The 24625-nt window shown below is 24.8% G+C and overlaps 2 protein-coding genes across 2 annotated transcripts in view; one reads left to right on the forward strand and one right to left on the reverse strand.

The window, feature by feature from the left end:
- Window positions 1-94: 94 nt before the first annotated feature.
- Window positions 95-4091, forward strand: LOC141524975 (uncharacterized). Its single transcript, XM_074239189.1, has 4 exons — window positions 95-1160; window positions 2222-3035; window positions 3214-3423; window positions 3625-4091. Exons 1-4 carry the CDS (start codon window positions 1123-1125, stop codon window positions 3850-3852), a joined length of 1290 nt encoding a protein of 429 aa, XP_074095290.1. The 5' UTR covers window positions 95-1122; the 3' UTR covers window positions 3853-4091.
- A 4235-nt stretch (window positions 4092-8326) lies between these two features.
- The window catches only part of Crtc (CREB-regulated transcription coactivator), a 28338-nt gene continuing 12039 nt past the window's right edge, over window positions 8327-24625 (reverse strand). The window contains exons 3-15 of the mRNA XM_074238685.1: window positions 18960-19221; window positions 18762-18867; window positions 16515-16665; window positions 13313-13360; window positions 12832-12984; window positions 11705-11818; window positions 11444-11605; window positions 10879-10884; window positions 10778-10783; window positions 10360-10410; window positions 9727-9801; window positions 9438-9588; window positions 8327-9218 (exon numbers count right to left, since the gene is read on the reverse strand). Coding sequence (XP_074094786.1) covers window positions 9016-9218; window positions 9438-9588; window positions 9727-9801; window positions 10360-10410; window positions 10778-10783; window positions 10879-10884; window positions 11444-11605; window positions 11705-11818; window positions 12832-12984; window positions 13313-13360; window positions 16515-16665; window positions 18762-18867; window positions 18960-19221 — 1488 coding nt within the window. The 3' untranslated portion in view covers window positions 8327-9015. The remainder of the gene's footprint in view (window positions 9219-9437; window positions 9589-9726; window positions 9802-10359; window positions 10411-10777; window positions 10784-10878; window positions 10885-11443; window positions 11606-11704; window positions 11819-12831; window positions 12985-13312; window positions 13361-16514; window positions 16666-18761; window positions 18868-18959; window positions 19222-24625) is intronic.

Here is a 24625-nt window from a genome sequence, read left to right on the forward strand (position 1 = left end):
TATTACTAATGTTTAAAATTAAGTCTACGGATCATGAGTGTGATAATTCTTTGAAGTACGTAATTATTATGCAAGTAACTAACAACTACACAGAAAAAAAAAACAAATTTCTTGAACCAAGAAAAATATAAAGAAGACTGAAGTTATTTTTGAGCAAGAAGAAATTTTCTTGGCTTAAAAAAATTAAACTTCGTTCAAAAAATTTCAGTCTTCTTTAAGATTTTCTTCATTTAAGAAAATTTACGCTTGACTCAAGACTTTTTTTTTTCTGTGTAGTTGAATATTTTTTTTAAAGATTATTTTTCAATGCCATAATTACTTTTTTTTCAATCAAAAGGAATGGGTATAATTATTTTATCATTAAAATATATTTACATACTGTTGTATGGTGATACAATTTTTTTATAGCTTCAAGATTTAAAAAATAAATGTTATATATCTGAATAGCATTTATTTAGCTTAATGCAAAAAAAAAAAAAAAAAATTTATATTTATAATTTAAAATACTATTTACTGTTGCAAGTGCAATATATATATATATATATATATATCAATTAGTATTTTCGTAATTATAAATTCAATACGAAAATGCATTTATCAATGAGACTTACTAACAATTTTTTTTTTTTTATTATTTTTTATGCATTATTAATTTTGTTGTTTCAAAGCTTTATTTTTTTCAGATTTATTTAGTTATTATTATTTGTCCTAAAACAAATTTAAAAATTATATTTTGTTTTGATTATTACGTATGATAATACGTAATTTATTTTTTTTTTATTAATAAATTACTTTAAATATATTATTTTTATTTTATTATTATTTATTCACTCCTTTTTATTTTAGCCCACTGCCTTTTTATACTAGAGTACAATTTAAGACAATTAAATAATTGATATATTAAGTATAAATATAAATTATTAAATTTATTAAGTGTAGTTTATTCTTTAAATTTTTTAGAGTGATTTACTGTAATTTATTAGAAAATATATAATAATTATATAATTAATAAATGTTATTTATTGTGGAAAAGATCATGAAGCACTTCGTTTATCGAATGCTTAATCATTGGTCAATTTTCTGGTGGTGGATGTTAATTTTTCAAGAGTTTAACGCTCAAATATGTATACTGGATATACATACGAGAGATTTGTTGGAAAGTAATTGCTAATTATATTTATATTTATTTGTAAAATAAAATCGAGCTTACCCAATTTGTATAAAATTAAAATATTTATAAATCTATAGTATAATTATAAAATCAAATAATTATTTATTTCTTTACTTACTTCAGTCATAAAAAAATTATGAATGTCAATTTTTCAATCACGCTTCCATTGTTTTGACACTTCTGTCTATTGAAAAAAAAAAAAAAAAAAAAACTCTGAAATATGGAAATATACAATTACAATAATATTCATCAATGTAATAACTTGAAGTGTTTATTACGTTAACAATTAATTGATGGAAATTTTTAATTCGTTTGCAGTAATTGAAATACAATGAAACATTACATTACTCTAAATTTAGTAATTACTTTAGTCATTGTGTGTCTTAATTTCAATGAATGCTTGACTGAAAATTCAAGGTAATGTTTTTAATTTTAGTAATTATTATTTTTAAATATTTATGATTCTGAAATTGAGAGACGTTTTATCATTTTTTGAAATTTTTTAATTAATAAATTAGAGCAAAAAAAAATTATTTAAAAATTTCTTCTAGAGAATTTTTAAAAAATTATAAATGAAATTTTTTTTTATAATTTTTTAAAAATAGGTTTTTATTAAAAAAAAAAATTAAAAAATTGTATCTGCCAATTTCAATGTTATAAATATTTAATTAATTACTTTTTTCATCATTTTTGCAACTCATTTACGCTGATGAATATTATACGGATGAAAATTAAATTAGCCGATGTTTAAAAATTTTTAGAATTTTTTTTTGTTAAAAAAATCATTACAAAAAAATAAAAAATAAATTTGCACGTGTAAAAAACTTCAAAAAGTGTGAGTACATTTTTTAAAAATATTTTTTAATTATAATTTAATGAATGGAAAATAATCAAAAAATTAAAAACATCGGTTAATTTTAGTTTTATAAAATTTCTTCAAATATTAATCTCGACTATTTTTTAAAACTCCCAATATATAAAAATCTTACTAAAGAAAATAGCTTCAATCAAAGAAGATATGTTCAATAATTTTTTTTATTACATTTAAAGATTGAAGAAAAGTATCAATTCACTAAATGAAGAAGAAAGATTATTTAAACATGAAAAACAATCCAGACAAATTAGTGAAGACAAAGAAAATTTAAATGATAAAGAAAAAGTGTTGCGGGAAAAACGTGACAAAGAAGATCGTGAATCAATGAAGAGACAAGCTGAGCTTGAAGTTACAAAAACAGAATTAGCAAAACTGCAGCGTAAAGTAGAAAATGAAATTGTCAGTTTAAAAAATCGGTATAAAAAATCACAAATCAATAATCTGGATGATGATTTAAAGTTTGCTGCCAATCCGCGGTTGGTGAAAATTGAAGTTGATACTTATGAGATTGACAATCCTCGGCAGCTTGAACGTCACAGTCAAAATATTAAAAAGCGGGAAGATAACAAGAATAATGATGACAGAACTAATATAAAAATTAGTGAGGGTAATGATGAAAATAAAAGATCTGTAAAACGAAGAATGATTACTTATAATGAGAAGGATCTGGTAAAAACTTCTGAAGAAGATATTGATAAAAAAATAGAAGCTCTTAAGAAGGTAGTAAGAGGGCAAATTGATTTAGATAAAAGAAGTAAAGAAGTAGAAAATAGTGATTTGAATTTTAATGAGATTAAAAATATTTTTTCAAATAAATGTGCGCTTTCTAATAATGTAGATAAAAAAGTTAAAAAGAGATCAGCTTCTTTTGAAAGAAAAAATAAATCTAAGAAGAAACGAGTTTTTCAAAAAAGAAAAAAGTCTGTGTCTAAAAATATTTCAATTGAAAATAATGCTGTGGATTCAAATTTTATCACTTCTAAATCAAAGGTAAGTTGATGAATAGAATGTTTTTTTTTTTTTTTTTTTTTTTTTTTTTTAGTTTAAGAAATTTTTTTATTAGATTAATTCTTTTTAAAATTAATTTTTTTTTAAATTAATTTTATTTTAATTTACAAACATGTATTTATGTGATATTTAATGATGGACGTACGAATTAATAATATAGATAAAAAATTCATTGAGAGAGATACGGCAGACAAGTCATCATGACAAATCAAAATATAATAAACACTTGTTACATAAAAACAAATATGAAACTAAAGTTGTGAAGAAGAGTGTTGGTAATAAAAATATTAAGCCCAAATTATTTGTTAGCAATTTGAATCGTGGAAAAAGAAGAAATGAACAAGCTTCTAAAAGAAAAGCTCATGTCAAAGTAATTTTTATTCAATGTTAAGGGAAAACACCTTTGTGACGATCGAAAAAAAAAAAAAAAAAAACCCGATCCTCAAATTCCTTTATTTTTCTTGTCAAAAAATTCCCGAAAATTTTTTTTTTCGACTGCCACAGTAGTATTCCCACTTGATCTGTTTATATTTGTTATTTATTTATTTATTGTTTTTTTTAATTTTAATAGAGACACTATAAAAGATGGGATATCGTAGACAGAGAAGGAAGATCGGTAGAAGCTGTTGAGAATAAAAATTCAAATGGAGAAGATCAATCAGACGATGGATTAAACGTACTCAATTCGCAAGATAATGCGCAAATAGCTTCCGAATACAAAGAAGCCTTTGGAGGTTTTCCGAAAGATCCTGCGGATTCATTCACTCGTTATAAACGGATAAAACGATATAAATCATAGTTAGTTATTAATTAGTGACAGATAATAAATTTTAATCTAGTACGATACTTTGTAAGAAGATTTACATTTGCAGCGAGACAACTTTATTATTAAATTCATTAATTAATTAATAAAAAAAATATTTTTTTACAACAAAGAAAATAATTACCATTAATATTAATTAAATTAAATATTTTACAATAAATTTTTGTTTAAAAAAAAACGTAAATAATTTTTAATGAATTTATAGAGTTGTCTAACTATTATTTTAAGTTAAAAATGGCCATCTTCTTTAATTAAACAATGTAAAAAAAATAATTACAATATCCAAGTACAAAAAAATAAAATAAATAATGATTAAAGGTAATAAAAACAGAGTTATATAAATTTATACATACAGAAATATAAATATATATATATATATATATATATATATATATATATATATATATATATATATATATATATATATATATATATATATATATATATATATATATATATATATATATATATATAAATCGTTTAGATATTATAACGACAATTTAATAGAGCCTGATTATTTACAAAATTCTCTAAAAAAAACATTTAATATCTAACGTATCTTATTATTATTACAATTATCTTTTAAATAATTCTATGATAAACTCCATTGTACTGGAGAACAATTAAAAATAATAATAATAATAATAATAATAATAATACAATCAATTAATTATAAAAAAAAAAAAAAAAAAAAAAAAATTCAACAAACGAGAAACTTCTCATATCGCTTCGATGTCAATGTATTTTTTTATCTCAGCTCTCACTAGATGCGAATACTTTTTATTATTTACTCATCATTATCAGATACTCAATTTTTAAATAATTACTAAAAATATTTTATATAATTCTTACAATTTTTATTTGGAGCCATGGTCTTTTTTTTTCATGAAGAAACACGAAGACTCATTATAATAATTTAATTATAGACCTTTTTTTTTTTTTTTTAGTAAATTTATTATTTCAATTTTTAATTTAATTGTATACTTTTCTTTTCTTTCTTTAATTTTTTTTTTTTTTTTTATTTGTGCGCTTTTAGAATTGTCGTACATTATTTGTATATATTTTTCTTTCTGTGTTCGAACGATTACAATAAATCTAATACAAACCATCATATATTATACAATGCATAGAAGACCATTATTTACAACGTTTTCATTTATAAGATTATTATTATTATTGTTATTATTATTATTTATCTTCTCTGCCATCACTCACTCAGTATAGAAAAAAGAAATTATAATTAAAAAATATTTTTATTTTTCATTAGAGAGCTAATTTTATTTAAATGATGAATATGCAATAATTACGTTTTCAAAATTTGAAATGCTGATTTATATTATTTAAATTTTATTTAATCAATTAAATTTTCAATTTAGTCAATGAATTATTTTATTATGCATAAATATAATGGAATAAATTTATAATAAAGATGAAATTTTTTTTTTTTTTAATTTCATTTTATGAAATCTTTTTTATTTAATGTTAATTTTATAGCAACGATAGTAAAATTGGTAAATAATTAAATCGCTACTGACATCAAAAATTTGAATATTTGTATAAGAAAAATTTTTTCAAAATCCTTAATTACAATAGCTTTTTTTATATTGAAAATTTTATTCGTTGATTAATAAAAGATTATATGAATACACTTGAATGTTATTCGCGATTTTATTTTATTTTATTTTATTTATTCAGTAATAATAATAATAAACCAATAAGAAATATTTTGAAATATTAATTATTAAAAATTCGAAGTTTAAAAATCTACAAAACACAATTATAATAATAATTATAAATAAATCTAAATTGATTTTAATGTCGTATAATCATTTCTTTTAAAAATGTATTATTACTTGTTTATATATATTTTTTTAATTTATATTTATGTATACCACATCTAATATTAGCTATTTACAATTTATTACACCTTCATTTTGCTTCTATTTTATTTCAATATAATTAAATATCAATTATCATAATTATATTAATGAATTATTTTTCAGTATACACAACTCGCACACAATTATTAAATTTTCGTCACCTTATTAATTTTTCCATACACTCTCGTTCACAAACTTTCATTTTAATTTTCTAAACCACTCAATTTATTGCCCTAATTGTCTTTTATATGACTCTACAATTCTCTACACACAGCTAATTATTTAAATTAAAAAAAAAAAAAATTGCAATAAGTAACAAAAAATATACATATGTAAAAAAAAAAAAGAAAATGAAAACAATGAGACTAGTGTTTCGTGACTTGTATGCATTTGCACGCACATATTCTTTTTTATGATTACTTTTAATTCTTATTCAAGTTACAAATGTACTTGTTATGTGTCCACTTGTTTTCTTCTTCAATTAATATAAATAGGTATCTTCTCAACATCGCTAAAATCTATTTAAAAAACAGCAGTATTCAAAAATAAATAAAAAAATAATCAATCAAGTAACAATTGATTCAAAAGTGCTCATTAAGTTAATTTTCAAAATTATTCAACAGCTTAAATATTAATGTTATACATTTGTTACAGACATATACATCAGACAAATCAAAAAAATTATATAATACATCAAATATATCCTTCCGTTGCTCGTTGTCTTAATTATAATTGTTATTGTTATTATTATTGTTGTTGTTGTAAGATACCTCGTTAAAAAAAAAAAAAAAAAAAAACAAACTCGTACAGATAAGCTACTATTTAATTTATTAGTTTAAGTACGAACACTGTCTTCAGTTAAACTAGTTATAAAATTAACGAAATATTTATCAATGTTTCATTGTTGATAATATTATAATTCGACGGAATTGTTTTTTTTATTTTATTTTATTTTTTTTGTTTTTTATTAGTAAGATAAGAACTATTGAATGAATGTAATTTGCAGTTACTACATTGGGCAACTACAGATGCTCTCATTTAATATTTTATCTATTTTAATGACAAAAAAAAAAAAAAAAATTACTTTTTAAGTAATTTATAAATTGATTTTTTTTTTAAATCTCACCGATCAAAATCTTCATCCATTATTCTTTCATATCATTATTTATATCCAATTTATGTTTTGTTAATAAGAGACATATTTAAAAATTACATACTGATTATTATTCTGTTAATATTTATCATTAATCATATAATTTTTAATTTTTTAAGAAGAATTTAGCTTAGCTTTTTTTGATTAACTAGTTATGTATATAAAGTACAGCGTATTACTTTCAAAAAACAATTGACAATTACGGAGGGTACAGGCGAGAGCATCTACGTGCCTTTAGTTTATTTATTTATTTTTTTTTTTGTATTAAATTTGTTATCTAGTTTAATTTATAGTTTAACTATTTTTTATTTTTATTTACTTTATATAATTTAAATCGCTTAGTTTATTATAATTTTCTATATCATTAATTTACCAATAAGACTTTTCGATAGAATAAACGTATAAGATTTAATATTTTTTAATGACATCATATCAATAAGTACATTCTTATATGCAATCAGATCTCAATATCATAAGCTCTCTTTTAAATAATTAATCTGCTGTGAATAAACAATACAATACAAATGTAATACCTATTAAAATTTACAAAACATATATATTTGTTATAATTTGCGCAAATTTCATATAAAATTTATAAATATTTTTTTTAACAAATATCATTAATTGATTACCAATTGACACATAATTTTAGCCTTTTTAAATAGATAATTTATTTAAATATACGCTTCAATATTATTATTTTTTTTTTTCTTATCAAAACGCGAAAGCGTTTAACGGTTTAAAATGATATGCAGACAACAACAAGAAGTATATCACAGTGTAATGAAGGTGTTTTCGATTCTAATCGTATCCATTCAATTATAAATTTTTAAGAGATATTAATAATTTATATTAATATTCAATAATAATGATAATAATAATAATAATAACAATAATAATAATAATAATATTAACGAAATATAATAGAATAGAAACAGAAAATTTTTGTAATTTATTGACTATTAAAACGATGTTGTTGATTTGTCGTTGAATAACCATCTTCTTATCTTTGTCTTTCTAACATCAGTTCCGATAACATATATTATTCTATTATTATTATTATTTATTTTTTATTATTGTTATTATACATTATAACAAGTCCCTAGACGAGTCATTACGTAAAATCTCTACGTACCTACTCTATTACACGATATAGGGTTTAATCACTGAGATATACATTTAATATATCCGCGTAAAAATGAAAGCATGTATACAAATCATCAAACATCACTCTTTCAATATTATTATTTTTGTTTGTCCTTGTTTTCTGTTTTTTGTGCTTTTCAGAGATCATATATATGTATGATACAATAATATACAAAGTAGTAAAAAATAAAGATAAAAACAGGTTGATAAATTTTTTATATTATTCTTTTTTTTTTTTTTTTGTCTTCAAAAAATGACGACGCGCTATTAATTATTTTATTTATATATAATTTTATTATTATATTTATTTATTTTTTAAATTAATTTTCTTTTTATCACGAATGATACAGTCGACATGGTATCACTTGTTGTAGCTTCCAACAAGCAGGTGTATTTCCACAAAGGAGAGTATAAACTTATAGAGGAATATGTGTAAATAGATTAAATAAATTCGAAAACTGTGTACATAAATTGTGTCGTTAATAATGATAATAATAAAAATAATAATAAATATTTGAGGGTGATCTTCCGATGTTAAAATAGCAGCTCGTTGGAGGCGCGACACTTGAGTAACGTCTGAGATTTATTTTACCTTCATCACTTCTTTAAGAATTATTATATTTTTTAGCATCATCTTCCCGATTATTATTTTTACTATTATTGTTATTATTATCATCTTTTAACGTGCGTGTCAACATGTCTTAATTATCTAAGACATCAGGATAAAGATATTAATCCTAAAGAACGACGAACACTTAATCCGCAGTCGATTGGGCATTCTCTTTATCTCTTTTTCAACAATTATAATAATTTTTTAAGTTATTTCTTTCACTCTCTCTCTCTCTCTCTCTCTCTCTCTCTCTCTCTCTCTCTCTCTCTCTCTCTCTCTCTCTCTCTCTCTTCTTTCTCTCACTCTCTCATTACAATAAAATCTCATTTTTAAAACGCTATCTTACATCTTTAGAGACAATCTAATCTAAAGTGATCTTCGACAGTTGCGTCAGATATCGCCGCGTCGGGATCAGTGAGCATCTGCAACCCATCTAGGTCAAGCGGACCTAAGCCTTGTCTCAGAGCTTCATCCGAGGCAAACAGGTCTGGATCAAAGTCGCTTGAAATCGATGAACCGAGATCCTTCGTTAAGTCATCGGTGCCCGAAAAATCTGTAAAATAATTTCATTTAATTTTATTTGTTGTAATTTATTAATATTAATATTATTTTAATTATAAATCCTTTGGAGCTGATTTGGATAAAAATGTATGACTATAAAAATAATTTTCAATATTTAGTGGTGATAAAAAAAAATAATTCTGTATTCTGACAGTTTAATATTTGAGGAGATTTTTTAGTAGATAAATAATTTATTGAATTAATAATATACCGGTCAATATAATTGTAGGTGTATTTGGCGTTTGAGGTGTCAATTGTTGTGTCGTCGTAGGCGTCCTTGGTTGATACGCCATCTGAGGACTCGTGCTGTAGTAGCTTGTGTCGTTGCTACCCAACTCACCACCGACATTAATCATGTCATTCTGTAACATGCACAGTAATATTAATTAATCACAAGTTTTTTTATTATTTAATTATTTAAAAATTAATAATTAATGAATAATGGTATAATAATTGAAATAATTATAATAATACAATTTATACAATAAATCTTAACTAACATGAATAAAACTAGATGTGTCATTTGATGAGCCGATGTACGAACCAATGGAGTTTGGATCCAACGACGAATCCGTCTAGGACAGAAAAAATAATTCACAATTTTCAATAATTATCCTTGCTATTGTGTATATACAAAAACTTTAGCGCTGCTGTTTACTCAGAAGAACAGTTGAAATAAAACTATAGGAACAAATATAAAAAGTATAAACTAAACTTTAGAAAAAAAAAAAAAAAAAAATAATAATAGTAATAAACATAAAAAAGTTGTATGAAAACATCGATCCGCTCAATTTTAATACCTCCGGTATGGAATTTTATTTTCTCTATTATAAACTTGGATCCCATTTCATTTTCTTTCGCCAAAAAAAAAAAAAAAAAAAAAAAAAAAACAATGAAAGACGAAAATGAAGAAAAAAATAATAAATGAAATAATTAAAGAGAAAAGAACAAAAAATCCAATCCGGGTTGTCCATTATGTCTGAGCAGTAATATAATTAACTCCACCCTATTGTATAAAATGATTTACTAAAGAAAAATATATGATTATAATTAAAGGCTTATAATGGAATAAGAATAAGAAAAATAATAATAATAATTAATAGGTTTTGTTTTAGGGGCGAAACCAGAACTACCTGAGTGGTCCAACCGGACTCCACGAGCTGCTGCACCACTTGAGCCCAATCCTAACGGTAGGTAAGCAGGTAACAGATAAATAATGCAACCTTTTAGTAACAGTGTTATCGTCACAGGTTGCAAGTGTTCTTTTATAGTAGGAAATTATAAATGAAAATAGAAAATTAAGCTTCGCATAATAACAACACTAATAATTTGTACACCTTCCTTCCTCTTTGATGAATTACAAATCTCAGTGACCCAAAGGCCCTTATACAATACACAGTATTTATATGTAATAAACATTGTAACAACTAAAGTACCTTTTGGAAAAAATAAAAAAAAAAAAAAATAGATTTAAATAAAAAATTTTTATAGCACTTAAAAACAATTAAACAATACAATTACACCTTTAAACATCCACTGGAGTGTACTCACCACATCCTGGATTTGCATTTAAACAAAATAAAAAATAATTTACTCTACTGTGCTTTTATATTCTTATCCAATTAAACCATTAACGTCGACAATTTACTTACCACTCCCTTAGGTTCAAGCACAAATAAAAGATTATGGAAAATTTTAGTATTTTGTTTTATTTTATGATATTTTAATTATAACTGGAATAATTGAATCGTTTAGGATTTTAAGAAGAGCGCACTTATATATTTTTCTGTGACAGATTCTCAGTAAAAATTTAATTGCAAAAATTTGTATCTTTTCATGAAAAAGTTGAGATCAATTTATCAATTATTATAATTTCTGATTTCTAATTGCACTGTACTTTTTTAATTATTGACATTTTTAAAGATCTAAGCTCATTTTGATGTTACACTCATCAAGAGCTTTCATTTGAGTACCCACATGCATTTTGATATATTTTTCATATTTACATATATATAATATATATAAATATATGAAAAATTGATGTGGGTACTCAAATGAAAGCTCTTGATGAGTGTAACATCGGGATGAGCTTATATCTTTAAAAATTTCAATATTTCACAAGATACAAGGTAATTTCTTAATTATGTATCTAGACATAACAATTCAATTACAACCGGCAATTAAATAAATAAATAAATTAAGTAAGAGCAAACTAACCATGTTGAATTGCTCAAAAGTCTGTTGAAGCGCCGCAGCTTGCACCTGAGTGAGGAAATAACTATTTTGATCTAAACTATCAGAGGTGAGACCCGTCGATCCCGGGTGACCTGTAGGACTTGGTGGCGCTGAAGGATTATTGCTGTAGCTCAAAGGACTGCCCTGTAATGCAATGTAAATTATGTGGTCAATAAATTATTTGAACATTTAACTGATAAATTTGTCATAAAGATTGCGATAGTGGTATCTAGTGGATCTTACCTGAAGGGTTATGCCAGGCGACGATTGAGGAGACGGCCGATTTAATGGTTGGTTGGTGCGATACGATCCCAGGGAATTTAGTTGCTGTTGCGATTGATGCGTTTGAGATCCATTCTATTATCATAAATAATATGCTATACGTATATGTAATATAATACACATAATCATTAATCATGCATGACAAAAGAAAAATATATTCAAGTTGGGAAACGTGATTAATCAAATTTATACATACTAAATCATCACGTTTTCTTCGAGTAAAATATATTTTTCTTTATTCACCTTATACTCTTAGAGAGTTAATGTTGGTTTATAATTGAAATATTTTATGTGAAACATTAAAAAAAAATTAAAGATTTAAAATTAAAAAAAAAAAAAATTAAAAATAAAAATAAAAATTTTTTTTTTCATTTTAGTTTCGTTTGTGGAAATTTTAATGAACTATTCGTACAATGTTTTTAAATACTATTTTTAATAGTAATTTAAATTTAAAAAAAAAAATTTTTAAATGTCTGCTAATTTTAATTTCACATAATTTTTTTAGTAAATTTATCTATTTATTTAATACATAAATCAAAAATAAATATTTGTGCCTAAAAAAATTTGAGGAAGATCATAATTATTTTGGAGCAAAAAAAAAATTTTTTGGCTCGAGATTTGAATTAATTTTTATTCTGTCTTAATATTTTTTGGAGCCAAGAAAATTTACCCTTGAGTCAAAAATTTTTTTTTTCTACACTAAAAAAAAATTAACGAATCGAAAAAAAAAATAAATTTGAAAAATTTTATTTTTTTGAATTGAGATGAAAAATTTTTGAATGAAGAAAAATTTATTTAAACCAAGATAAGTTTCTTAATTGAAGAATTTTTCGACTCAAAATTTTTAAAAATTATTTTCTTGATTACTTTTAATTCATAATTTCTATAATTTCAAATTTTCCAGTAATTTCTCAAAAATATTGATAAAAAAAATGTGCATAATGTGATACAATATATCCTAGACATGGTACACAACATCGTGATCGTTGATCATGATGGGATAAGCATGAGGATGACGTGATTATATTAATTGTACAGTCTAGGTAGACTCTATATAACACTACACTTGTTGTGTGTCATATACTCACGGGACTTTGCGGCGGCACAGGACTGTGTGGCTGCTGATAAATATAGTGGTGACCAGGACTGTGAGATGTTGAGGGTGGTTGCTGAGCCGTTTGTTGTCCGTACGAGCGTAAATCCTGCTGCGAAGTACTTGTACTATTTTCCAACGTCACACCCTGCTTTAAAATTAATAATTTATTGTTAGAAGAACTAGAATTTTAGGTTGAGTTATTTAACTATTCTATTAATCTCTTAAATTTATCAAACCTCTATTCATCTAATTATTTACGGCCATTTAATTTTTCATTGAATTCATACTCTCATGTTTTGTTTTTATTTACCTTACATGTGTATATAAAAATATCTCTACAAATATTTAAATACAAGCACTTATATTACTTCTAGTGTTAAGTAATAGATAAATAGTTAGAAATAAATAATAATTGTAATGGTAATGATAAATAATAAATAATAAAGCGAATGAAAATTTATATATCTACTGACCTTACATGTATGAAGAAATCTAGAGTTAACAGGCACTGATAAATGGTTCTGCAAAATAACAAAGACAAAGAAACACTACAAAAAAAGCCAAATAAAAAATAATATTAATAATAATTATTCAAATAAATTATAATAAATAAGCTGTGCGATATATATTTAGCTTTTGTAAATACAATGATAGAAAAATTAACTTGATTAAAGAAAAATAATCAAAAGAGATAATTATTTTGAAGAAAAATAGTTTTTTGCTGCTACAATTTTTTCTCTTGATTTATTTATTCTTATAATAATAATTTATATGCTAAATAAATATTTTTATTAATTCTTCACTCAATATAAACTAATTTTTAATATTTATATTATCAAAATTACAATTATAATTAAATTTAAAAAAAATTGTGAAATTATGAAATTTTTATTAAGAATAATTATTATTAATAAATTATTGTCAATTTTTTGAATTTTCATATTTTTATGTCTTGATAAATTATTATATCAATAACTTTACTAGGAGCTTTTTAATATAAATAAAATACGCAAATATAAATCAATTTTTTGGTAATTTTTTATTACATACTATTATATCAACAACTTTACTAGGAGCTTTTTAATATAAATAAAATACGCAAATATAAATCAATTTTTTGGTAATTTTTTATTACATACTAAAGAAATATTATTTTGAAGCAAAAAACGGATATTTTAATTCTGAAAAAACAGCAAACTTAATTAAAAAAAACTCGACATTATTTTTATGCAATGTGTTACCAATCTTTTGATCCAAGAGAAAATTTTCCAGCAAAAAATTTTTTATTTCTTCTTTGAAAACAATATTGAATCAAGTCACAAAAAAAATTTGACTTTTTGGAAGATTATTTAATAAGAAGTTAAGAATTAAATTAACTGAAATTTACGAAAAAAATTGTTGTAACATTTCGGAAGAAGGAAAAATAATTAATAAAAAAATTTTCGCCTTCCATTTAGGAGTTTTACTTCATGAAACTTGATGATTTAATTCATCAGCTTGAGAGTGAAAATTTCTTCAATCAAATAACTAATTTTTTTCAGTGTACTCTTCAAAAGGGCGGGAATGTAAGAATGAATTAAAAAATGTCTTTCGAAAAGTAAAAAAAAAAATAAATTAAAAAAAAAAAAAAGAATGTAAAGACAAAGTAGAAGCAAGTGATAATCAAGGAGTAACGATGGTAATCTCTTTCATGCAATCAACTTACGACCTTCTCCTCGAACAACAACGGCCTCGAGGATGCCATCGAAATGCGGAAGGCTCTCTCTTGCTTACTCTCTCTCTAGTGTAATGTGGTATGGAGTGATAACGTGACCAGAAATACTTGTACGCTCGAGTCGTATAGTTCGTTCTGTGCAAGATATGTGAATGTCTGTGTGTTGAGGCACGCGATGCACTCACGAGACTTGTGTAGTATATTTATATACATATATGTACGTTTTTAGCACACGCAATGTCCATTCGGCGTGGTCTATCACTGCACTCAAGCTACTCATGCAATTAACCTACTATACTATTTTCATGCTAAATAGTATAAGTAACGTTCTTCCGAAAAAAGCTTTGTATTTTTCATGCTCGCTTTTTAACTTTTCTACAGTAACAGCATTTTTTTCAGTAATTTTATTTTATGTTTATTATTCAAGTGTAATTAACGGACGTGGAGATCAAATATCTTCCAACAGAGGGTGGCTTAATGAAAAATATTTTTTTTTCTTCTATGTTGGGGTCAGCAGCCTCGGTAAAAAAAGAGTAAAAAATTTTGTGTTTAATATTTTCAACATTTTTTATCATAAATTTCAATGAATTTTTTTTTTTTTATTTTACAATTAAATAATTTTGCCGAAAATATTTTGAACGGCTAATTTTTTTTTCTAATACCAGAATATTGAAACATTAAACACAATTTATATTCCTTCAAGTATTATAATAAATACTTCCTTTAAATTTAAATATATTTACTCAACAATCCAAACATTTAACCCGCGAATTAAAAATATAAATAATTCTTTTGTTAATTTTTCTACAATAAATTTATGAACACAATATTTTTTACTAAAAAGGATTCTATAAATAAAAAAAAAAAAAAAGGGGGGGGGCTATCACTAGCAGCGAGCTTGAACATTACGTTTTATTTATTTTTTTATAATAAACAAGGATCAAGGATATTTACTTGGGCGCCTGGTGGACTGTGATCCTGTGAAAAGGATAGCCTTCCAGCTTGCACCAAGCTGGTTGGCGACAGGGTTGTAGGACTGCCCGTTTGAGGACTCTGGAATATTAAAGCATTTGCTTTGTTTTCTTGTTTTCATTTTTATCTTCATTTTACTATAATATAATCAATCAATAAATAATAATCATAATCATAAAAAATTACTTATTGGAATAAAATATACTTAAACAGACTTATTTGTTTTTCCCGTGACTTTAAAGCTCGAAAGAAGAAAGAGAGGAAGATTATTCAAATAAAATTATAAAACAAATAATTTAGTTTCTTATACAATAACTAGAATTTGAATTTGCGCGCGCAAGCGCGCGCCTAAATATAGTGTTTGCATATATTTTCATGCTTATGATATATTCGACCAATCACATCACGAATAAATTGATGCCTCATATATCCATCTCTATTTTATATTAGGAGGATAAATTCAGGATTCTATAAGCTTTGTGCAAACAGGAAAATTTGATATTGATAAATCTTTGAATCCTTTTTACAAACAAACAAAAGATATATGAATTGCCTGGGGAATATTTTCAATGCATTTATTCGCTTCTTTCTTTCTTTCTTTCTTCTGAGCTAATTTTTTGTTTTATCAAACTTTTCTTTTCCTTGTCCAGTTTAATCTCCTGTAAAAGCGTTTTAGTTTTTTTTTTTTTTTTATTTTAAACTTTTGTGCACTCACAATGTGTAATTAAAAAAGACAGTAATTAATTATTATTTTGAATAAATAAAGACAGAAATCGAAAAAAAAATTCCCATTGAACCATACCTTTATAAAGTTTACAGTAGTTGATCATAAGTAGGTTTTATGCTTGATAATTTTTATAGTAAGTATTTATTAATATTAATTGAGCAAAGAAAAGTTTTAATGAATAAAAAAAGAGGCAAGTGTATAAATAAATAAATAAATTTATTTATTTATTTATTTATTTATTTAGTTAATGATCTGTACTTACATTACTATATTGTGTACTACTCGAGTGATCGTCTTGGTCTAACGGCGTGTGAAGAGGCGACGGGAAGTGAACATTACTCAGATCTGGTAGAGATCCCGTATTGTTACCTATAGGCGTTTGAGGTCCTGGTGGTTGCGAACTTGGATATATACTGAAAAAAAATTGTAGGTTATTGTTACCAAATAAATTTAATATGACTTTTGACTTTTGATATTTATGTAATAAAATAAAAATTAAAATAGTTTTTAACTGTACTTGTTAATTAATCAGTGGTGGTATTAATTTGAATTGATCCGAATGATTCATTTTTAAATCTCGATAATGGATTGTGCATAAATAATAATATGTCAATCTTACGTCAAGCATTATTTAAAGATTCATTTAATTTGAGTTAAAATTATTAACGAAAATCTTCAATTATATTTTTTATATTTGGGTCATTTAACAAATAAAATCATTTTTACGGAAAAGTAATTTCCAATTTTTGAGAAAGTATTTTTCTATACAAAATCTTTTAAAATTTGAGCGTTTAATACCAAGATATTTGAATTACATTTTTAAAAGCTTCTGGCGACTTGTAAAAAATTCGATAGCTTCATTGAAAAATTTTTTGCATAAAAATTTCGTGTACCGAAAAAATAAAAAAATTGAAAATTGGCGAAATTAAAAAAATTTAAGACATTTATATTATAAATAAATATTATATAATAGTTCTTATTCATAAAAAAAAAAAAAAAAAAAAAAAAAAATTTTTAAGTTAGAAAATTAATTCGTTTTTTATAAAAATAAATTCAAAATTATTTTTTAAAAAATAACTATAAGAAAGTTATAATTATTTTCTTTTAACCGGAACACAAAAAAAATTTATATAACTATTTTTCAAGCTTAATAACTCAAATTATTAAATAAAAAAAAAAAAAGTGAGAAAAATTAATCTGTTAATTTAAAAAATTTAATCTCTGAACTTATGATTCTACGTGTGTAAACGTTAGTCGATCGTAATTCATAATATAATGTCTCGCGCATTGTCTTCACAATAATTAATAAAGTATAAATATATATTCCGATTAATACGAAGTAAACTTCTTGGTGATAAATATAGAATAATAAGAGATATTATCATAAATAAATATCGCACTTGGAATTCGATAAGTTTAGACACCAGACAGCTGTATTAATAATATAACAATGAAACAATTTAAGTATGTATGATATTCACGTCTTGATAACACACTCTAAACGCACCTTTATATTATATGCCGGTCACCGGTAGATTACTATTGCATCCAAGAAACTTTGCGCTTTAGGAGTGTATTATTCGGAAATCGTTGACCGAATACGGTTATCGGACTCACCACGGAAATAACAATTGTCTACATACATAATCCGTATGCACACAATTGTTGTAACGTTTGTGACTATTTGATTATACACGCGAGACTTTATTGTTGGACGAAAGCCCGGTGGTACTTTTCAATTGTATATACATAGATATATATTACATGGATACATTGTGCAAGTATATTATAGATTTATATATTTTATCTATAGATAGTGTAGAGTCGAAATCTAAAAACTAACTAAATATTCAATAATATCAATAGTACGCTATAAATATTTTACATTTTCTTTTACTGTGGGTGCTTAGTATCGTTCAATTTTAGAAAAACATGCAAAAATTTATCTACAAAATAGAAGAAATATTCGTTTTAAATTTAAAAATTTTTCTGTTTTATAAATATCCAAAATATAGATAATGAAAAAAAGTTTAAAAATTAGGAACATGAAAAGTAATTAAACCGTATAAATTTATTTATTTGAACAATGTGATTGTAAAAAATGAAGTATAAAAAAATTAATCTATACTAATATTATAATATTATAAAAAGAAAAAATTAAATAGGCTCCGAAACTACTGAACCGATTTGAAAAATTCTTTCACTGTTAAATAATTAATTTTTAAATTTTTGTTAAATACCTATGCGAAGTCGGGGCGGACTATTAGTCAAGTATAAAATTTTATACTTCATAGTTCAAGTAAATTTTTACTTCTAAATTGATAAATGCAATACAAAAAAATTTTTTAACTTTAAAAGAATATATTTTGTCTTAAATAAAAATTAATCTTTTTATCAGCAAAAAAAATAAAATTTTATTGATCGGTTTCCGAAAAAAAATTTTTTTTGTGAAATGAAAATTTTTCACTGAACAATAATAAAAATAATAATATCGAATTGATGAACTTACTGAATGCCTGGTACTCTTGGCATCTCACAGGAAGATCTCGGTCTCTCAATAAAGTTATGATGGCCATCTCTATTGTCATTTGTCGTATTACCCATTCCATGTTGATCTACAGTAATAAGTGAAACGATAAATTAATAATGCAACAAGCCATCAAAAGAATTTGATATAATAAATATAAATAAAACATAAAACACCGACATGTATCGCTACCTCGTCGATGAGGAATCGTGGAGGCCGATTGGCAAGCTTCATTGGCACTCTGGTGCAGCGCTGAATCTGAATTAGTTCTTCGCCAAGTGTCAGGTGGTGGTGATAAGTATGTGCCGCTGTACGGCGACGTATCATACCTCTTTTCCATAGGTCGTGACCTCATGGGGCCAACTCCCACGCTTCTTCCACGCTCGGTCCCGCGGTACATCATCGGATTGTGTTGCATCTCCTCCAAGTTATTTAAAGCAGTCTGTAAAATGAATTAAATTTATGTTAATTTTTGACCTTTTTAAATTTATTCTTCAAGCAATAGCGATATAATATGAGTAATTAAAAAAGGAAAAATATAGGGCAAGTTCGGAACATTTCAGAGGCAATAGTTGATTATGTCAGTGGAATTTAATCGTCTCATGACTGTATTAGAAATTTATTGAAGGTCGTATTGTGAGTTAACGTGCCATCGAAGTCATAGTCATATTAAATTAGCTGCTACGGCATACTGCAGTTTAATCGGGGGTTCGGGTGTGGTATGGCGGAATTTGATGCTGGCATTCAACTGGCATTCAATCTTACTTGTCAGAAATACTTTTTTCGAGTTAATACTTTAATTAAAAAATAAATAATATTCGAGTACACGAGTCTTGAATTACTGATTTTAGCTCGCAAGCTTTTTATTTTTATTATTATTTTAGTTTTCAATTCTTAGTCTTTTTTCATCTACTTCACAATTACTTTTATTGTTTAGCTATATTTGTACCTACATCGACATCGAAATCTTAAATCTTTTTTATAAATATCTCTTGATCTTATTAGGGGTCACCGATTATTTTAACTGCTGATGATGATTATTTAACGAGAATAATGCTGAAATAAAAGGGCTTAATCGGATAAGTCGACTTTTGTTTGATCTATAATTTTAGCCTCAGGGTATCGTTAGTATCGACCGCTATTGTACATCGATTCAAGTTCATTATATTAATACATTGTTAAGATTTTTAAGATTGGCTATTGGATTGGTTTCTGGTTCATTAGTCAGATAGAGAAAGAAAACAACTTTATAAAATTAATCGGGAAGAAAATTTTATAACACTTTGACTAATTTAATAGAAACTTCATTAACTTTACTTGTTAATAAAATTATTTAATTGAGGATTTATATGATGGAAAATTTAGTGAACTCTTAAATATTTTATGTATTTAATTTCATATTAAAATTATATTTCAACAGTTTAATATAATTGCGGAGTAAAATTTTTGAATTGCAAATTTTTTTTCTTGTTTTAAAAAGATAGTTTTTTTTTTTTTTTTTTTTTTTTTTTTCTAGTATATTACATAAGTAACAGCCTTAGAACAACTTCTGCAGTATATATAAAAATAATTTTTTGATTTTGTCATTATCAGATGAATTTTATAATAATACATTAATTTATAGAAAATTTTCATTATTGAATTTTTAATTTTTCATACCTAATGTATCATTATAATAAATGACTAAAAATTCAAATTCTATGTATAAACGCGCTCTAATCCTAAACTAATAAAAATTAAGGTCCATTTTTTCGATTAATATCAAAAGTTTTGATACTAAACTAATTTTATTTTAGTCATTAATTTTATATTTTAATAAAAAATTTTAAAAAAAATTTATATTTCTAAAAAACAGATCATACGTAGACTTGATTAATATATGCCATCAAAATGAAAACCATTAATGTAAAAATACAAAAATTAAAATGAAAAATTGTAAATCAAAAGACAATTTTAAAAATTCAATAAATTAAAAAGAATATAACATTAATCAGAAATATTTTTTGCACTTCCGTTTACAATTTATGTGTATACGAATAATTAATAACTATTAATGCGTCCTCACGCTCTATACTCTCTCGCATGTTATTTAATTGTTTAATATTGTATGTATACAACGACGCCACGATTGGACTTTGAGGTTCAAGGAAAACTTGTTTGATATGTCCACAAGCTATACGATCAAATATAAATACCGATGTTCGGTAAGCTCTTCTACATACTTCTACTTAATTCTGTATCTTTTATTTACCATGCTAATATTTATTATGCTGACCATCTCTTAACATATTATATATCGTTAGCCTTCCGTTTATCAGCCTCTAATTATCATTACATCATAGCTCGGTCAAGTTTCAGTAATTATTCTAAAATTAAAAACTCAATGGTAAAAAAATTCTTTTATTAAACTTTTATTAATAGATTACCTCATTATTGGATCATCAGTAAAAAATTTATCATTTTTATATTTATAAATTATAAATTATAATTTTTTTTAAAAATGATATATCCAAAAAGAAGAATAAAATGTTAATAATTCTAAAAATAAACAAAGATATTTCCCCGTTAGCCATGTGCCTCGGGACATTGGGTAGAATGAAACTGACACGGGTGAATGGCAAGGCACATGCGAAAGTTGTCGAGGTCGGGAGCCGATCGACAATCTTTTCCTTTATATTATCTTTGGAGCTATATTCACATTGTCCCGACGACACACAAAACTACAGCTATACTACTTAACTAACATTGCTGAAACTCCCTTATATGTATTACGATCGTTATACATATACTTTATGCCCTACCCTCTACTCTGATCCTCGGACGATTGCGTTCCGCCCACGCGACGACACCGTCGCGATGCTCGGGGTCTGTCTCACCGACCTGCTTCTATTTCACGAATTCCCAACGCCAGAGAGCCCATTCAAGACTCATAGTCTCCTCTATCCTCCCACTTAACACAAAATACTTTCTCATATCATGCACTTTATCATTTTTTTTTTTTTTTTAGATATTTATCTTATTTGCCCTCTTTTTGCTCGTCAATTTTATTTGCATAAGTTAGATTCAAAGTGAAGACACCAATTATTGACACTAAAAAATATCGTCAGGATTTGGATCAATATTATTAAATTTTCTAAAACAAAATAATTTGATTTAAGAAAAAATTTTACTTTTTTTTAATTTTTAGCTTACTTAATTCTTGAATCAACAAATTATAATTCTTGAATGACAAACAGAAAATTATTTATTTATAAATTTTACCCTCGAACATAATTTATGTTATTATTTATTTCCTTGAATTAAAATAGGCGGTAATGTTGAATCAAAATAACACATACTTGTTTATAAATGCCGAGAAAGCCAAAAAATCATAGATCTTACTTTTTTTTATATCATTAAAAAAAAATCCTATCAAATAAAACTTAAAAAAAATCTAAGACTTCAATTAAATTCAAAATCTTCATCGATTACTTCACTTTATAATTAAAAGTTAGTTTTTTTAACAGTTAATCAGGATAAATTAATTGCTAGCTTTATCTAATAAATTTAGAATTTTAATTCCCAAAATAACTTGTTAACAAATAAATTACATAATTCAATCCTTACGTGACCGAGCAAGTAAAAGTTCAACACTCCTTAAGGTATCAAAGTCATGTATATCTACAAAAAATCATGTCTACATATACAATATATAAGTTCTCCCTCTGTTCGAATTATTTCCCGCTCACGTAATCACGCTTCCTTCACGAAAACGATTGAGCAAGAGGTAAAGAACTATCGACCTATTCTTTGTCTTTTCTTCTTCACCGTCTGTATATCATAATCCTCGTCTAGAATCGTTTATTCATAAGAAAATATATATATATATATATATATATATATATATATATATATATATATATATATATATATATATATATATTGTATAAGTAAATGGAGATTGAAATCGAACGAAACTAGACACTTTAAGTACGGAAACGATGACTACCCTTATGGAAATTCCCACAGTAAATGTTTCCGATTGACCTGAACTATCTGTCTGCTATTCAGATTAAAACTATGTTAATTAATTCATGAATTATTATCATTATTTTATTTTATTTAAATAGTGGTAAAGATAATAAACAAATTCAAGAGTTTATAAATTCAATCTTTAAGATCAAACCGAGCGAATTTATGTTATGATTAAGAAAAACTGTAATTGCAATTTAAGTGACTGGTTTTTGGAGTTGAAATAATTTTTATCGTCTATTGATAAATTGATAAACTGGAAATTTTATTACAACAAGCATCTGAACAGATTTTATAATTATTTTCTAACAGTTCTATTAGAAATAAATTTTTTCGATCATGAATATTTCTCTTGAATCAATTAGTTTCTTTATTTTCAGCAAGCGATTTATAAACTAATAAATATAAAACTAAAAAATGAATATTTAAAATGTTTGAATTTTGCATTTTCAGGTCAACGATAAATAGTTAAATAGGGAAAAGCATTAAAAACAAATAAATAAAATAAAATCGATTGAAACATTAACAATGAAGAATCGTGGAGATTATCAGCAACAATGAAACAAAAAATAATGATCGCGTCGTGATTTATAAAATTGTAATCATATTATCAGTTGTAACAATCAACCATCTCAGAGACTAAAATGTACAATCGATTTTCTCTTGAGTTCAGTCGATCGTGTAAAATAATTTTTTTTATTTATTATTGTACAAATTGAGATGAGACGATAAGTTTCTCAGATTAAAAGTGAGACGCAAAAGATTCACGTGTCGAGTTTAATAATAAAATAAAAATAGTTGGGAATTATAAGTAAAGAAGAATATGAATTTTGAGAAGAAAATAAAGATAACAAGGTGGTTGAGAAGAAACAGTGACGTTGACAGGCAAAGTTTGCTTACAGACATCACCACCTGTGGAATAAATAACGACGAGTCAATTTTATCCACCAATTCTGAGGACTGAGGACTAAAATAGATGCCAAGGGAACGCGATGTAGGATTAACGAGAGAGGTCAACCATTTTCTCTCTTTTAAAGTGCTATATATTCGTGTGTGGGCTGTGTATTAGTGGAGCATGCCATTGAACGCGATATTGTCTCCATTGATTTTATTTACATTATTATATTCATGCATATACATGTGTACATGTTTGATATGTATATTAAAAATAATTCGCTTAACTTCTTAAAATTTGAAAAAATTTTGCTAAATTTCTAAAACAAATTTTTGTTTGATTAAAAATAATAAGAAGAAGTCAACTCGATTTAAATAGGAAAATATTTAAATTAAGAAACAGAAAAAAATTCTCCTTTGTTTTAAATCAAGCAGAAAATTTCTTGGACCACAAGATTTTTTTTTATTTAAATAAATTTTTACTTTTGATAGTTTTTATCCGACAGCAGATTTAATAAAAATATTTTACCTGCGGATAAAGTACAAATATTTGCATTTAAAAATAATTTTTTACAAATTAAAACTTTTTCAATAAAATAAACGGAAAACATTTCCTTATTTAATATTTACGTGAAATAATAAATATTTTTAATTAAAAACAGAAAATCTGCAAATAAATGTAACCAGATTTATTTGTTTAAATTCTGGAATTTAAAAATAACTATTTTTGAACTGGAACAAAAAAAAGGTAAATAAATATGGATAAATTTATACAAGCTTAAATATTGTAACTTATTTATAGTAGATTAAAATATTGGGTAGCAAACAATATACATAAAGCGGAAGTTTACAAATTGAGGATCTGTGATATCCGTTTGGGTTGGAAGTTGCGAATTGCGATGAAGATGAGTACGGCAGGATGCAGCGACACATAGCACGCG

Source organism: Cotesia typhae, unplaced genomic scaffold (assembly GCF_013202065.1).
Source record: "Cotesia typhae breed Kobodo isofemale line unplaced genomic scaffold, CoteBio_Ctyphae contig_23, whole genome shotgun sequence".
NCBI lineage: Eukaryota > Metazoa > Arthropoda > Insecta > Hymenoptera > Braconidae > Cotesia > Cotesia typhae.

What these genes read in the sequence shown, in the direction of transcription:
- LOC141524975 (XM_074239189.1), top strand. Translation starts at nt 1,123, where the DNA reads ATGTATACTGGATATACATACGAGAGATTTGTTGGAAA. An exon ending in TACGAGAGATTTGTTGGAAA is followed by an intron (nt 1,161 to 2,221) that starts GTAATTGCTAAT and finishes TTACATTTAAAG; the next exon opens with ATTGAAGAAAAGTATCAATT. An exon ending in AAAGAAAAGCTCATGTCAAA is followed by an intron (nt 3,424 to 3,624) that starts GTAATTTTTATT and finishes TAATTTTAATAG; the next exon opens with AGACACTATAAAAGATGGGA.